The sequence below is a fragment of the Onychomys torridus genome, chromosome 3 (genome assembly GCF_903995425.1).
Source record: "Onychomys torridus chromosome 3, mOncTor1.1, whole genome shotgun sequence".
Taxonomy (NCBI): Eukaryota; Metazoa; Chordata; class Mammalia; order Rodentia; family Cricetidae; genus Onychomys; species Onychomys torridus.
Genome location: NC_050445.1, coordinates 62063010 through 62079545, shown reverse-complemented (window position 1 = coordinate 62079545; position 16536 = coordinate 62063010). Strand labels below are relative to the sequence as shown.

The following is a 16536-nucleotide window of genomic DNA, read 5'->3' as shown; positions in this document are numbered from 1 at the left end:
GGAAAGAGGCTGATATTTGAGTCAGAAATAATTATTATCCATGGCTTCCTAGTCACATTTACTGCCATGAGGATTCTTCATGTTTGGTGGACTTTTCATGGTCTTCACCTAAATAAACTAAGCAACAAAACAAATATTCATTATTGAGCTGTTTCCCAAAGCATAAAAAAGCAAGTAAAGGACAATTTAAACAAATAAGGTTTCTTTTTCTCTCTCTTACTTTTGTTTTGTTTTGTTTTTTTTCCTTCCTTTCTTGATAACAGCTGTTATTTGGGGAGAAAAATAAAGGTGGGAAAATATCCAAAAATAGCAAAAGAGAGATGAAATATTAACTCTCTGTCTCCCTCAAATGCATACTGTCCATTAGCTCTTTTTAGTTAATGCACGTTAGCTGTTTTGGTCTTTTGTTCTAACTAGCATAATAATCTGGTGTGGTTGTTTTTTTTTTTTAATGGCCTCCTGAAAGGCTCCCACGCTTACAGAAATATTACATAGGTGTGTAGACACATCCAGGATAAGAAAAGAAAAACAGCAACAACAGGATAATATAGACATAATTTTCTGCAGTAAGATCCATTGATAGTTTATGGCTAGAATGACTGGACCATGACTCTGTCTGGGGAGTATGTGTGATTTTGCAGAAGTTGCTTCGGCTGATATGGCTGCTCGACTCCTTCCTAGGGCACTATCATCATCTCTAAATTATGTTATGCTCATGACTACTATCACACTGCAGGTCAGGCTGGTTTTCATTTTTGTATTATTGCCCTTGCTTTTCTAAGTGATATTACAGACTACAGAAATGTCTGCAGCTATAGGCCAGTCTCGCCTATTGTCTGGAGTCTAGACAGGCTATAGAAAAATCTCTGTGACATATAATAGGCCAAACAATTTGTAGGGTTGTTTATCCTTACAAATTCACTACTAGGAGAGGAAAGGGGAATATACCATTTTATTGAGTGTAGGTAATGTTTCAATCTTTCAGCCCTTCTCTGAATGAGTGAAAACCAGGCTCAGCTTCAGCACTCGAACAATTCTCTCTGTATTGTTTGATCATACACAAAGCAGTGGTTAGCTCAGACTTAACAACGTCATTTAGACTAACTATCATTTTTTCCTAAGTGTTTCTGCAAAGTATCTTCTATTTTTTTCGAGGTGAAGGGTTCTTTCTGTTTCTCCTTGCTGACCTCTGTAAGCTTGCTTTAAACCTTTGAAGACCAAAACTGTTGAGGCACTGAGTACTGACGGGAAAGGTGGACTCTTACAGTTGAGGCTTGGCTGAAGCTCACTTCTTAGAAATGGTAGCTATGTCCTGGGCAACTGATGCTGTTGTTGTAATGACAGTTATATTGTTCCCCAGCCTGGAACTGACAGAGCATCACTGTCCTTAGGATGCAGGAATATGTTTCAAACAGTGCCCTGGCAACCATCTAACGCTCCTCCACGGCAGAAAGCCATCTGGGGTACTTTCAAGACAAGGTGGCCCATTGAGAATTAGAGGTCAAATTCAAAGCTGGTACATGGCTGATGGGAGGAAGAGAGCCTGAGCAGGAAGCAATTTAAATAGAAAAAGTATAGAGGAAGAAGAAAAATATATGGGCATTGAGAACCAAGTTGTCGGCAAGTTGTGCTACCATGACCAGCTCTCCAAATCAGTCCTCTGGTCCTCATTAAAGTTGAATTCCTCACCAGGGTCATGCCAGCCTTTGGAAAGCCTTGATGGAAAAAGAGAAAACACTTCTAGATAACTCCTAAAATGCAGTCTGTGCGAGAATGTAAATGGTAGTTTCCAGAATGCTCAGTGCTGATTAGCATACCTCGAGACCTCAGTAAACTGAAGAGGTGTATGTCTGTGAGAAGCCCTTTCGCATCCATCCTCCATTGTTGATTTGCCCAAGACCTCTCTAAGACAGGAAGAGGAGAAGGCTAGCTTGTGTGCGAAGATCTTATTCCACACATGCCCCTGGCTACACTGGCGTGGGACTTGTCCAGTGTCCCAGAACCCTGTGCTTTGGAGCCCTGAGCCAAGCTGAATGTCTACCAGTCAGTAAACAAAGTTGTCAGCAAGATGCATCCTAGTTTCATTTTGTAATGGCCCCGGTGTGTTCTGTGCCCAAGAAAAATGACCATAAGACAAATCAGAAATAAAACATTTGGCTCTGACCTAGATCATGGGAAAAAAAGAAAGGGAAATCTCTAGAAATGTGACTGAATCGAGTGCATGCTATATAACTCTATTACCTATGCCTTACATTATAAGGTCCTAGATTATAAGCCTCACAAGATGCATAAGGGGAGTGCTTAAACCATGGTAGAGTCCTAGGACACCTCCTCACAAGCTCAACTCCATCCTATCATCATGTTAGTTTGAAGCACAATATTTTTTGGAAAGATTTCTGTAATGCCTGCTTTATCAGATGAAGAAGGGCGGGACGGGCCATCACTGTGCTCCCCACTGTAAGAAACGTCCTGTGCACACAGGTGGAGACCTCTCCACTGGAGTCCAGGTAAGGAGGGCACTGCAGAGCGGGACTCTGGTGTCACCAGTTGCTAACAATCATCTGCCTTGTCTGTCCCAGCGGAGGCTGCAGCTGCTGCAGGGAGCCCCAGCACAGAGCCCCAGTGATCATGTCCTTCTCTATTACATAGTACAATTAGCCTTCGTGACTCGTCTGATGAGAACAGTGGCTAGAATCCAGATTTACTGATGCAACTTATTGGGAACTTGTGAAGAGGTAAACAGAAGAGTTGTGTATGAGCTCACGGAAATCAACAGGTTGAACATGTCCACCCCCTCTTTCTTTACTTTTTGTTACATTTAAAAGGCCAAACTAGGAGTGATATCTCAGGGCCTGTAACTCAGGAAGTACAACATAAAACAGTCATGTTTTCAGGCAGGCGACTTGATGCTGTGTTTGTATAGCATACATTTTTGCTTATTTAATTTCAGCATTGTATCTGGAAATCTGCTGCACATATTTATTTTCACAGGTAGGGGCCTATTTCCTTCTCAGAGCAGGTGTTTAACTTCCATTAGCATAAATAGAAGCTACGCAAAGTGTAAGACAAAGAGCCCCTTTTTCATTATTTGGTTGTAATTTTTATTCTATTTGTGTTTTCAAAAATGACTTAAGTAGACAGTGGTTGCATGGGTCATTTAAAATTTCTGAAATCTAAAATACAGGAGCTGGAGAGATGGCTCAGCAGTTAAGAACCCTTGCTGCTCTTCCAGAGGTCCTGAGTTCAGTTCTCGGCACCCAAGCTCAGTACTGAGCACCCACATCAGACTCCTTATAACTGCCTTGTAAATCTGACTCCAGGGGATCTGACACCCTCTCCAGGCCTCTTAGAGAACTGCACACACACATACACATAAATAAAATTTAAAAGTTCAGGTTTTTTTTTATTTTATTTTATTTTATTTTTTTATGAGCCTAGCCTTTGACTACGGTTTGAGAAATCTCCACACTACCAGATGGGATCACTCTGGCACTCTAGGGTCTCATTCAATTAATTAGATCACGAATAAAATAACAAGTCATAAATTAAGCCTAAATATAGCCTCAGATGTGTTTATATTAGAATATACTCATAAAAATCTGTTGAGAACTGCTGGAATTTTTCTTTTTTTTCCAAATGATATGTGAACACACATAGTTTAAAGATTTAAAACTAAAAATTATTTAGCTACCATAGTTCCTTTACTGACTAGCAGGCTTTTCTACACACACACACACACACACACACACACACACACACACACACACGACTTTCACTGTGCATGGGCTAATGTATATAGAATTCTTCACATGTCCTCATGATTGATAGTCAGCACATCTACCTGTCTCTCTTGAAAATGTGTTTTCTGGAAAGCCTGCGACCATTGTTAATGCTTCAGTGCAGTCACACGGATGCGCCTGTCACAAATCTCCCCTAACAACTATGTTTGCTGCTTATCTGAATTAGTTAGGATGCTGTTTGCAGCTCTGCTTTTCAAAGATGCAGTTTATCTTCCACCTCCTATTATTTCTTTTTCCATTAACCTCTTCCAGGGAAGATTTTGTTTTCAGTTGTGATAAATACATGCAGCTTTCAAATCCCTGATTATATTTTTACACTACACAGATGACAAAATTTCAAAATCATTTTCAGCTTAAAGTAGGATTTGCAAAATAAAATGATCACCTAAAAGCTGTGATTTATGAGAAGGGTAAATCTTATCACCCTAGCTGTGTTTGTCTGGCCCATTGACCAATTAGTAAATAGAAGCATGCATAAATCTTTAAATTTAAATGCTTAACTTTGGTAACATTACAAATAATTCATTTGATATGACTACTACTTATATGACTAACAGCAGTTAGATTATTACAAATTTCAATAAAAGTGATACATTTGTCAATATATTTAAACGCATTGAAAAGTTCTTGAGAAGGAAAACGCACTTGAATATGTATATCAAATGTTATTGCTGAAAGAACAAATAAAATTAAATAAATAAAAGAATAAAAAGTGTGATTTTTAAGTGTCTGTTTGAATAATTTAAAATGGAAGTGAGAAAGTAGATTCAAAAGTAGATTCAGAATTCCAAAAGGAAAAATGACCAGTGCTACAAACTTTAAAATAGTGACCAAGGTATTACATGGAAGAATTATTTTTTTAAAAAAAATGCCTCCAGGGCATAAGATACAGCTCAGTGGCTGAGTGCTTAGAAAGAAAAAAACAAAAACACTGTTTTCAACTTTCACGCAGCCAGCAAGAATAAGAATAATAAAAAGACAACCCGGGAGCTGTTTCTCTTGAAGTTAGTCATAAATAGCATCTAGTATAGTAAAATCTGGTGGACAGACGTGCCAGAAGTTGAGCAGGGCCTGAGCGGCAGCACTCAGCAGAGGGTATTTATGCATTGCTTTTCCAGTGGACTATACGGAGCAGTAATTGTTTGCTCTTAGCGGCTTCCAGTAGGACAGGGTGTACGTTATTCTCAAAAGAAGCACAGGTCTTTGTATAAATAACTGCTCTCCTTGGGAATTGGGTAGACAGAACATCAAATAAAAAGTTAAACTAAAACCTGGGTGTTAATTCAAACAAGAGTTTCCTTACGAGCGAGATTGTGTATGAAGGTAGCCGTGTGGTTACTCTTGTCCCCCAGCTCCAGCAGGGCTTGGGTGACGGCTCAGCTTTGGTTGTTTCCAGAAGAGCAGGGCAGAGCTGATGTCACTTAGCAACATCTGGTTATGACCATCCGAGGCGCTGGTGTTTCTCATTAAGAAAGTGTGCCTGCAACATGCTAGACTCTTGACGGCCCTCACAAGTACTGCCTTCTTTGATGGAGAAACAATTTTAGATTCTTTAGCTGATACCAAATGCTTCCTTTGGTTTTCCCTTCACCACGAAACAGGAAAAGACAGGGACCATTTCTTCTGTGGTACCAAGCACCCAGATAAAGGCTGACAATCTAAAGCCCAAGTTTTCTTAGAAGCATCTACGCATTTGATAACACAGACAAACATTGGGATTTGCGGTTGAACTTTTGAGATTTCCCATAAATTTTTTAGTATGAAAGCCACAGAGCCATGCAATGAAGTCAAAGAACACAAAAGCATATTTGTGTGGCAAATTGGTGATACTAATAAACATAATTATAGAAAAGCAGCCTTTCTGAATTAATACATTAATTCAGTTCTTTGTCATAATAAGTTACATGTATTTAAAAATAATTTGAGTAAAATGTATAATTATAATTTTAGTATTAACTTGATTTCTTCTGAGGAAAGTGTTTAATTTAAGAAAGAAAAGAAAAGGCACTATTTCCAATTCCAATTAATGTTATAATTATTCATTTTATAGTCTGTGGTAGCAGCAACTTCTATTTGGTAATTATATATGTAAAAGACCATAATCATGATTAGATTAATTACTATATAAATAGTGTGCTTATTGAGGTAGCATCGGTTTATGAAAATGGACTTATGGTATTAATATCTTTTCAGGCACAGTTTTTTCAAGATTGATACAAAAATACTTATGACTTTTATGTGTTATGAATGGTTGGTTAAATGAAAAGAAAGCCCTAATGTCTAATTTTATGAGAGCCAAATTCAAGAGTGCACGTCAGTTTTCAATGTCACAGTAGTGGTAAATGGCCTATGAACGTATACCTCCTGAAACAAAAGGCAGCTTGGCCAAATAGCCATCTTCATAATTCTTCTGTGGTTCCACACTGTTATATTCAATGGCTGTTTGGGTTCTGAAGCAATAGTCAGTGTGTTAGACAAATTCTATTAGTTTTATAATTTCAAAACTGTTAAACTTTGTCTCAAAAAAAAGTATCAATGACAGCAGATGCTTCAAATCACACCTCACAAAAGCCCAGGATAAAGTTGTGCCCTGCAAGGAATGGAGATTTATACCACTCTGTAAAGGAATTGAGGGAACTCTGTATGTGTGTGTGTGTGTGTGTGTGTGTGTGTGTGTGTGTGGTCAGTGGCATATCTAAAATTTAATATGAAAACAAATATTTGCTTATGTGTGTTTATAAATGTTTATATATCACATAGGTTGGACTTGAAAAGGAGGAAGAATAATTGGACAATTTTATTCCATTGCCAAGGAAGGTTTATATGAGTTTCTAGAATATCAGCTATCACAACATCTTTTACTGTAAAATTTCTACTTAAAATACATTAATTATGTATCATGTAAGTAATATCCAGCCCTCTACTGCTGTAGAAATAATCTGCATGAGTGGCCCATTCCTAAGCTCTTTCTCCTGATGACAAGGTAGTCATTTCCCAATATTTATTCTTATTGATCTTGGCATTAAGCTCCCTTGGGTAGAAATGGAACACCTTCTAGTATCTATTATCATAAAGACTAGACAACTTTTTGACCTCCAGAGAAATCCAGTTAGCAACCCTCATTTGGCTGTCAAATTTATCTGCAAAGTTTTTATGACCTTTGGAGTGCATAGAAGCATCCAAAGGTCTGTCCTTGTCTGTTAGAGCAGCCTAACCAGGCCCAACACAGTGGCTGTCACCTAACAGGAATTCAGTAAATGTGGGTGAATGAATGAATGATTCCTGGTGTGAAGTTTGGGGGGAAATTAAGCAAAAGCATAACTGTACAAAGCATTCAGAGTGCAGCTTCCAAATCGAGTGTAGTCTGGTAGACACAGAAACGTTCAATGTGTTGCCACAGAAAAGGATGTTTAGAACGGACCATTTGTCCTTCCTCCCAATCATTGCCCTGGTCTTCCTCCTGTGCTTTTAAAAGTGAGTGGTTGACGACCAGTGCCATGAAAGCATAATAGTTGATTCAAACAGTTGTCAAACGGCTGGAAAAATGCTTCCTTTTCATTGTGATTTTTTTTGGACACTATAGATATGATAAATCATGAACTGCATTATAAAAATACCTCTTTTATGCCAAACATTCAGTAGGAGGAAATGACATTTCTTTTATTACCTTGGTAAATGTTTTTAAGGTGTTTAGCGACAAGCTTTCTTTTTGTCAAAACTGCTTAGATTCAGTGGTTGCTAGGAATTTACTTGAAAACCTATAGTCAATAATATCAGGGAAAAGAGGGCTGCATGGTTAGTCAGCTAATGTGGAGAGAGACTTGAGGAGCACTCCCTCTCTCATCTCTGCCTCTTTCGTGATCTTTTGTACTCTGGAAAGGGAGGCAATTGGAGTTTAGAAAGTTTATTTTCCATCACCATGCATCAGCTCTTGTTTCCCGCACTTTCTCATCTTTTGGGCTGAGAAATGGATTGTCCCCAACAGTAGACAAAATAACAACATGCAGCCATTTTAGAAGACAGGAGCCCGGTATGATTTCAATACACGTGCAAACAAGGGCATCTTCACATCTTGGGGAATTTGTTCTCTCTTCCTCAGCTGTTGGTTGGGTTGCTTTTGTTTTCTCCACAGGAAAAAACCTCCAGATTTCAGTACCCTTGCTTACATGCTAAATTTTACTATGAAGGATATTTGTAACTGTTCCTTTCTCAAGACAAGTGCTTAAGTTGTTTATTACCTCCAATAGTTACTGGCTTCCTGGAATGGATGGTAAATAGTACCTTAGCTGTTTCTATGTGCTTTCTCTCTTATCTTCTGCTTTCATTTCTCACCTTAATTAAGTGGCAATGGATTATTTTTTTAAAGTGTTGTTCTGTTAGCTATGGGGTTGGGGATTTAGCTCAGTGGTAGAGCACTTGCTTAGCAAGCCCAAGGCCCTGGGTTCGATCCTGAGCTTAAAAAAAAAAAAAAGTGTTGTTCTGAGAAACATGTGGTAAAAAGAAACCATCCGTTTGAAGATAGAAGGGAAGGAGCTTTGGCAAATGAGTCTCCAAGCTTCTGGGCAGTTGAGTAGGAAAAGAAATTCAAAAGCAGATTACCCCCAACCACCCACACACCCCCCCCCCCCCAGTGAGGACAAGGTTAGAAAGCAAGTAACCTTCCTAGCAATTTTAACCTCTTGACTGGCTGGTAATAGCAGTCTACAGAACAGATGTGAGTGCGCCCTGATTTCCTGACTTCTCGGAAGCTACTCCAAAGACTCAGTTATCACAGTCTGTCTTGTGGCAGAACACTATTGCATATCTTCGCCCCATGTAGCTGCATCCCCGTATGGGATTCTAGTCCATAGTTCTAGCCATTGTTCACAGTGCTGTGGGCCTTGCCTCTCTGTGAATTAAACACAGTGGAGCTGCATTTATGTGAGGCGGGTCTGCCTGGCTGCTTCAAGGCGGCTGTTTCAGAGCCTATTACCTCCCACTTTGCTGACATCTGTGTGTGTGGTAAAGGGAATTGTCCTAAAAAATATAGGCTTTCGCTGAACACAAATGCATATTTGCATGCCAGTGGGTTAACATTCTCCTAAATTTGGGTGCCATTAATAACCGTGTCGGGGGCTTGTTTTGTTTTAACCTTTTGAGTAGAGGGAGGTTGAACTGTTGCTCTGTGGAAACGTACATAAGCTTCCCTGGTTCCTGTCGATGCACAAAAGGTCTCATTTGTACAATACCTTCTTAGCAGAGAACTTTCACATTGATGGTAACACAGGAGGTGAAATGGTTCTTGTATCTGCTCAGAATCAGTGGTTAATGTAATAGTCCCGTGACTATTTAAAATAACTCCATTTAACTGAAAGATTCCAATGATACTGATGAACCACATGTCCACAAACTGTTAATCTGGAAACCTAGAGACCTTCTCTCTTAGCATGTTTGCGTGATTAATGGAACTGAGAAACTTAATTGAGATTATGAAACATTTTTCTAATCTCTTAATTATCCAAGGTTTTTAAACCCTGCCTTTGTAAGTAGTGCCTGGGATATATTTTATCATAAAAATATTCATAGGTAGAAGCGATTGTGGCTAGTTAATGAAGTATAGAAATGATTCTTGAAACATAGTCTTTACTGGAGCTATTTAAAATCAGCTGCTAGGGACCATAAATCCTTAGAATTTACTAAAAAATGAAGGAGGTTTGACTGGGGACTGTTGAGAGCAGTTAGCTCTGTGCTTATAAAAAGGGACACATGAATGATATTTGTGTGTTTAACCCTGATTATAAATAGTCACTTGATTTTTTTTAACAACATGTTCAGCAATAATCAAGCCTTACAACTTAAGGTAAAAAAAAAATGTAGAATCCTACTGCAAAAAAATGCTATAACAAGAAAAAAATGGCTATATTGGAATACATTGGTCATATGTGAAAAATGAAAATAACAGGGGGTGGTGGGGAGAATATTAGTGTAATTAGATAGTAGGAATCCCTATATTTTAAATTTAATTTTTAATGGACAATAAAAATAACTCTGAAAAAAATTCTCTTATAAGCTGACAAATCTCTTTCCTTACATTTAGTGCATGAAAGATAGGCATTGTTTTTAAAAGAAGTAACCATTTAGGAAGTCATCAGTGTGACTTTCAGAGAAATAAAATATGCTTCAAAATAAACTAAAACATGCAGTTCTGGGTAGGTGAAGAAAAATGGGGAAGAGAAGAGGAAAAAAGGAAAGAAAGAAGACAAGAAAATAAACAAGAGTGAAAAGCAAGAACCACCATTTAACTGGGGTTTACACTGTGTAACATCACTGTGTTTTTATCTTACTCTCCTTCCTCTCAGTCATGAGACACACTCAAATTTCCTTCGTGTAAATGGGGGAGATCAGAGAAGTTGCCTAAGGACACAGCAAGAAGTGACGAGCTAGGAAAGAAAGCATGATTTAGCTACTCTCTGTGGTGGATGAGAGCCAATCCTGGCTTTCTGTCCAATTCTAACTGCTCTCCTGTCTGTGCCTCCTCAAGGTACCCAAGATGCCCAGGCATGACACCCCATGGTCAGACCACTGAGTCTCGGAGGATGGCGGGGGGGGGGGGGGGGGGGGGTGGATGAGTCTGCAGGGGTGAGCCACTCAGCCAGAGAGAGGGTCAGATGCCTGACCCAGGGACAGAGGTAGGAGGGGTGTGGAAGAAGCTAAAATCACCCACATACATGATTTCTTTATCCCTCACTTTTCACACGTTTGCTCTTTGCTGGTGACCTTTTGTCTCCTAAGAATCTTGGATTACAGTCTTCAGAATCTTTTAGTAGCTGACTCGAAACTCATTATCTGCCTGCCACTCTACTACGGAGGCCAGGCACTTTTAGAGTCTGAGGTCTTACCTGCCCCATGTGGATCTGGGAAAGGACTTAAGCAAACTGTCCAGCTCCTTCGTTCCCCCTTTCCATGGGGGTAGAAACATGTCTCTTAATGTTCCTACAGCAGCCAGCACTCATTCTTCAAGAAAAAAATAGTCCTTCGAAAAATACTGAAGAACTGATGTCATCATGGATGCTACTTCCCGACTGTTTCATCTGAGTGACAACTGACAGTCTGACTATTCCATGCTGGACTTGATCCCTCTTAGCTCAGATTACCTTTCATGTCCTGTCCATATCTCTGCTGATAAATGGTCAGATGTCCCCATCCTCATTTGACAATTGAGGCAATGAGAGGTTAAGTGCCTGGCCATTGGCAGTAACTGAAATAAGAATAAGCCTTGAGTGTCCTGGCCAAATCTGAGGTTTATTTTCTCTTTTCCTTAAGGCCAAATTGCTACCTCAATAACTACCTTTGGCCTTCAGTCCCTTGGCTGTAAAAACAGGGTTATTTCATATCTATAAAAGGGGAGGGTGCTTTTAGAGCTGAGATTTTATTGTCTTAGAAATCAGAGTTCTTAATGCTTAAGGCATTCAAATGCTTTAGACACTTGCCCAAAAATTAGGCAGCCATTATCTGTCAGGATGGACTGCCTATTGGTAAACTCTGCTCTGAGATGCAGTGGGAAAATATGAGTCACCCCTGACCTCCTGTGTGACTCTGGCAGACAAATCTGAAGTAGAAAACGTTTCCAGATCCAAGTTGGTTCAGCAGCAGCAGCAGCAGTTTTGAAAAGGACTTTCTGATACTGCTTTCATTTCCCTATACATGCTTTTTCTCCTGTCGTCTCGCATGTATTTTCGATTGATCAGAATTATTATCACCATTAGGAATATAAATACGTTTCCCATCATAATGTAATTTTCTTTTGAAATCTAGTTTCACGATGTAGCCCAGGCTCTCCTAGGGTTCACTATGTAGATCAGGTGGGCCTCCAACTCAGAGATCTTCCTGCCTCTGCTTTCCAGGTGCTAGCATTAAAGGCATGTGCCACCACACCATACAATAAGTGGAAATTCTTTAAAAACTACTAGAAACAGTTATTTACAAGGGGCAGGGGAGTAGTTTGTGGATGCTCAGATTCTCTGAATGAAGCCATGGTGTCAGCATTTGTGGCAGCTACCTGTGTGACAGGGAGACATCACTTACTGCAAGGACACACTTCTCATATTATTCCATTTCTGAACACCAGTAAAGTTTTTAAAAAATCTATGCCAGTATTCACCCATTCTAACCAAAAACAGCATTTATTTTCACCTCCATTTCCTGGCCATCATATTTCAAAAGGTTTCTCCCTGGATCTCCAGTTCCAGTGCAGGGCCTGGCATGGTGTACATGCTGATTGCGTATTGGTAAGTTCATGCACTGGTTAGGACAAAAAGCAGAATCATTCTTTAATAAGAACAAAGCCTTTTCCCAACTAATGAATAAGGTGTAGTCAGAAAGGTTCCAGTGCATTACGCCCTCACACTTCCTTCTCGCTCTTTCTAACTGAGAACACCATCGGAGAAGGACCGGGAACTGCCCAGGGTGAGAAGGACGGCTCTGTCCAAACAGATTTTATTTACATTCATAGATGTAAACTGACAAAGAGTGTAAGACACCTGTTTGGTCTCACCTACGAGTAATTCAAATGCCAAAAAATATTAGTTCCAATGTGGAATTGGCCTGTGAATATACATTCACACACTGGAGCTAAGATTGTACTTAGAGTGTTTCCTGATGTGGTGCTTAATTCTAAACATGGAGCCATCCATCTGCTGTGTGCCTTCTCCATCTAACAGTAATTCACATCGGGTTATTCTTACAGTCAGCTAGATGAAAAGGCATCATAGCATGAGGTAGGGAAAGTGACTTCAAGTTTCTAGAAGCAATTGTGTTTCTAGCATATTCTGTTCCAGAATTTGGTGTGAACAAAGCAAATTAATATTTCTGCAAGGTGTGTGGTATATTAGGGAGGAAAACATTCGACAGAATAAATTTGTTTCTTTTTAAAAGCTTGGTGTGTGTGTGTGTGTGTATGTGTGTGTGTGTGTGTGTGATATTACACAAAACAGTAGCATATCAGGAAGAGGACAAAATCTGTCTGAATATTATAAAAATTCCTGTTAAGTTTAATCTGCAAATTTAAATGTCCTATTTAAAATCATGCTTTGTAATTAAGATGTTAAATGTTAGTCTTATCTCGGTGAAAGAGGCCAAACACTTTAAATGCTAGGATAATTTTGTTTAGTAGAAACATTCAGGTTTGATAAAATTTATTTTCTTAGACATTTCATGTGTGGTTTTGTATAACATATATGATTGTCAATTTCTTCTCAACCTGTGTCTGGCCACTATTCGAGCTTTGTGTTCCATAATCTCAACAAAGGTCATTTCTTAAGTCTCACCAGTGCTGCTCCATGAAACAATGTGAGTGTGTTTACCTATGTTCTTGTTCTGCTGTATAGATCCTGTACAGCGCTGTCAATCAAATGTTACAAAGGTCAGCATATGTGAACTTGCTTCTACTGCCTGAAACAGCAGTGTAATCTGATGTTGGTGGGACATCCTCGTCTACTTGTGAGCAATAATGCTGTTGGATTGGGCAAGATATTTTTCCAAGCATTTAAAGCCATACAAAGGTGTGAGGTCTTTAGCTTTATGTCTCTCTTAGCTTTATTTTGTGAGAAAAAGTTAGTGTTCTTCTGACTGAGTTTCTGTCTCCTCAGGCTTTTCTTTCATGGTTCTTTTTGGAAGCATTTTGTCAGGCACTGGGAGAGGGGGAGGAAAATGGACCTATTCTTTCACGTAAATGGTACCAACCCTCTTGCGGGCTTACGCTTTTGGTCAGCTATTTTGAATCTTTTATTTTGGGGCTCTCATTTCCCCAGGGCAGCATTATATAAAATTGAAGACAAAAGTGAAGAATTATAAGAGAAATGCTCACCATAAGGAAAGTGGTCTGAGCCAAGGGGTAACGATGTCATCCGATATTACTGTGAATGTGTGTCATTGCTGTGGGAGAAATTTAGATTCATTTCCATAACTCGGGAAATATTTCAATTTCACTACTCCAAAACTTACTCACAGTTTTGAATGAAAACTCTCATTGGAGAAGCATTTCTGATAATAAACTGGAGCGCTTCCCCACCTGCACATCACTTCCAGGATTACATTCTTGAAACATTTGGCCTTAGTAGAGGAACTCATCTAAGGTCACACTTGCACAGAATGGCGCTGTCACTCTCTAGTAAGTTTTTTGTGGGGGTGAGACAGATAGTATCTGAGACTATGATTTCCTGTAATAAAAATTTTAGGGCACTAATCATCTGGTTGTGTGTAGTGGGTAATTTTCTAGCTATAGATATAATTTAAATGCTTAGATTTCTCTTCCTCCTCTTTTTTTTTTTTTACTTTCTGTAATACGTATTGATTGAGGTGATTGTGTTCTTAATATATATGGAATATATGGACACTGTGTATAGTCCTAGTATGTAGATGGATTGATCGTACCATTTTATATGGTGAAACTCCAAGAAAATGACTGTGATGTCTAAATCAATTTTATTGTATCTGAATTTCTTCAGAATTCTACTCATTGCAATTTTTCATCTTCAGAAAATGTTTTCCTATTTCAAACCCTTCTTTGTTATCTTTAAACAACTCATTTTTGGATGCTATGTGTGAAATCATAATTTTTAGTGCAGCTAAAAAATGCATCTGCAAAATTTCTATCAAGGGTGTGTTAATTCCTTTCCATTGAATTGTGCACACCAGAAGACAATATTTGGGAAGTTTTATAGATCCCCCCTTTGGCAAATCAGTATAGCATATTAATTCAGTACTGAAATCACATAACATTGGAAGAGGTACTTGCTGGTTATGCAGCCTTGGTAGGATGTTTTTCCCCATGCCTCAATTCCCCACCTCCTCCTTCAATAACAAGGAAATATTTTGTTCACATACATAGGATAAACTTACTCCACCTAGGACTGCTGTGAGGAATGAGTTAATATATGGAATGTACTTAGAACAGAACCCTTAGTCAACGCTAGTTAGTAGTGCAGTTAGTCATAGCCATCATCACACAGGTCCTGCTGGAAATGCTCAAGCGTGACCTCATAGTAGGAAAATTTCTGTGCATATGTAAGCTATTCTTCCTCCATGTATATTGACTCATTAATGGCACTTTAGAAAACAAATCGATAGCTTCGACTAGAAAGAAAATGCCACAGTTATTCAGAAATCGTGGTTAATAATGCAGCTTTTATTTGCTGAGCTCACTCTAGGACCTAAGAACAAAGAACTCTCCTTACTTTAATGTGGCCGCTGGGATTGTTTGGTTAACGCACATTTTAAAAGTTTTATACTTTCTGTGAGTGATGTCCTTTCTAAGAGAAAAAAACAATAGGTTAAGCGCCACACTTCAGGTCCTCCTTGGTTTACAGAGTATTTGGTTTCCTTTGCATTCTCTGATGAGGAGCAGCCGTTCCAACACTAAGGCATGTAAGATGCAAGGGGTTATTTTGCTTATCGTTTCTCCACTGATTTGCTTTGCAGCTGGCAGTTCCCCACAATGATGAATGGACGCGATTTGCCAGGACCCTGGTGGAGATCCGTGCCAACCGGGCTGACAGCGAGGAGGAAGGCGCTGTTGAGTTAGCTGCGTAGCTGTGAGATGAGCCTGCCCTCTGTGGCCCTCCCATGCTTCCATGCTAGAACTCAGAGTCTGCAGTCAAGGCCTCCGTGCTGTGTTTGGTGTCCTTTCAAGTATCAGTATCTCTGTGGCATTTTAGGGGCTATTTTGTGCAGTGTCACAAATATTCAACATGTACCTACTCACCCAAAATCCACCCTAGCATTTCTATCTCCGTGTCTCTGTCTCAAAAACATAAGGGGGAGGGAACCCTTAGGGGTTTAGTTGTTGCCTTTTAACTACTTGGTAGCTGTGTTTAATAGCTGGAAACCTCTGGTTGAATTTGTGCTTACATGTACTTCTGGCATAGTCCTATTAAATCCACATGAAGCCAGATATGATTGGGTGCAGATGTGGTGTGCCTCATGATATGGTACAGGGCCAAAGACTCGAGATGTGGTGTTTTACATGGTGACTCACATTATGAATGGATTTACTACAAGAACATTGCTGCTCCTTATTTATTGTAACGTGCTGCATGGAACGTATTTATTTGAAAGCATTAAAATAAACGATCTTAGAGCATGTGCGTAATGAGAGGACTGTATTTTCTCTGCTGCTGCTGCTGAGGTTACGTTAAGTTCCAAATAACAATTACAGTATGCCAGTTCCACTGAGAACACAGAGTCTTTAGAGGTTTGTTGCAGTGAACGGAATGAATTTTAATGCCTATTATTTCTAGGTACTTTAACAATATTTCAAATATAGTTGGCCATTGATACTTATCATTCAAGCTAGCACAACCCTACCAAAGTCTGTGGTTCCTAAATATGACACCAGTATTGCCAATAAAATGTTCCAAACCAGGTCTGTATCGCTGTGGGCAAATGTTTTGCTTAGCACAAACCTGACATGAACTTTGCTTTGACAAGGGGTTGGAGAGACACATGAGAACCATGGTAAAGATTGAACATGACTTTTTAGGCAGCCAGCCTGGTAGGCTTAAATCAAGGCTCTTCATTTTATCTTTATAAGGCTACATGCATGTATGACTTGGGTTTTTTTCTTTTTATTGTTGTTTGTTCGGTTTTTAGGAAGTAGACACTCCCTTGCCTCTGTCACCAAAGCCACCAAGTCTTAAAAACAATGTTAAATGGTTAATAAGAAAGGCCAGGTTGAAATAAACAAATGCCATATGTTCTA

At 39.2% G+C, this 16536-nt stretch overlaps 1 protein-coding gene across 7 annotated transcripts in view; it reads left to right on the top strand.

Moving 5' to 3' along the window:
* The window catches only part of Dync1i1 (dynein cytoplasmic 1 intermediate chain 1), a 309433-nt gene extending 293233 nt beyond the window's left edge, over nucleotides 1-16200 (top strand). For all 7 annotated transcript variants that reach the window (XM_036181069.1, XM_036181067.1, XM_036181068.1 and 4 more), the window contains one exon: nucleotides 15258-16200. In XM_036181069.1, coding sequence (XP_036036962.1) covers nucleotides 15258-15368 — 111 coding nt within the window. In that variant the 3' untranslated portion in view covers nucleotides 15369-16200. The remainder of the gene's footprint in view (nucleotides 1-15257) is intronic.
* The last annotated feature ends 336 nt before the right edge of the window (nucleotides 16201-16536 follow it).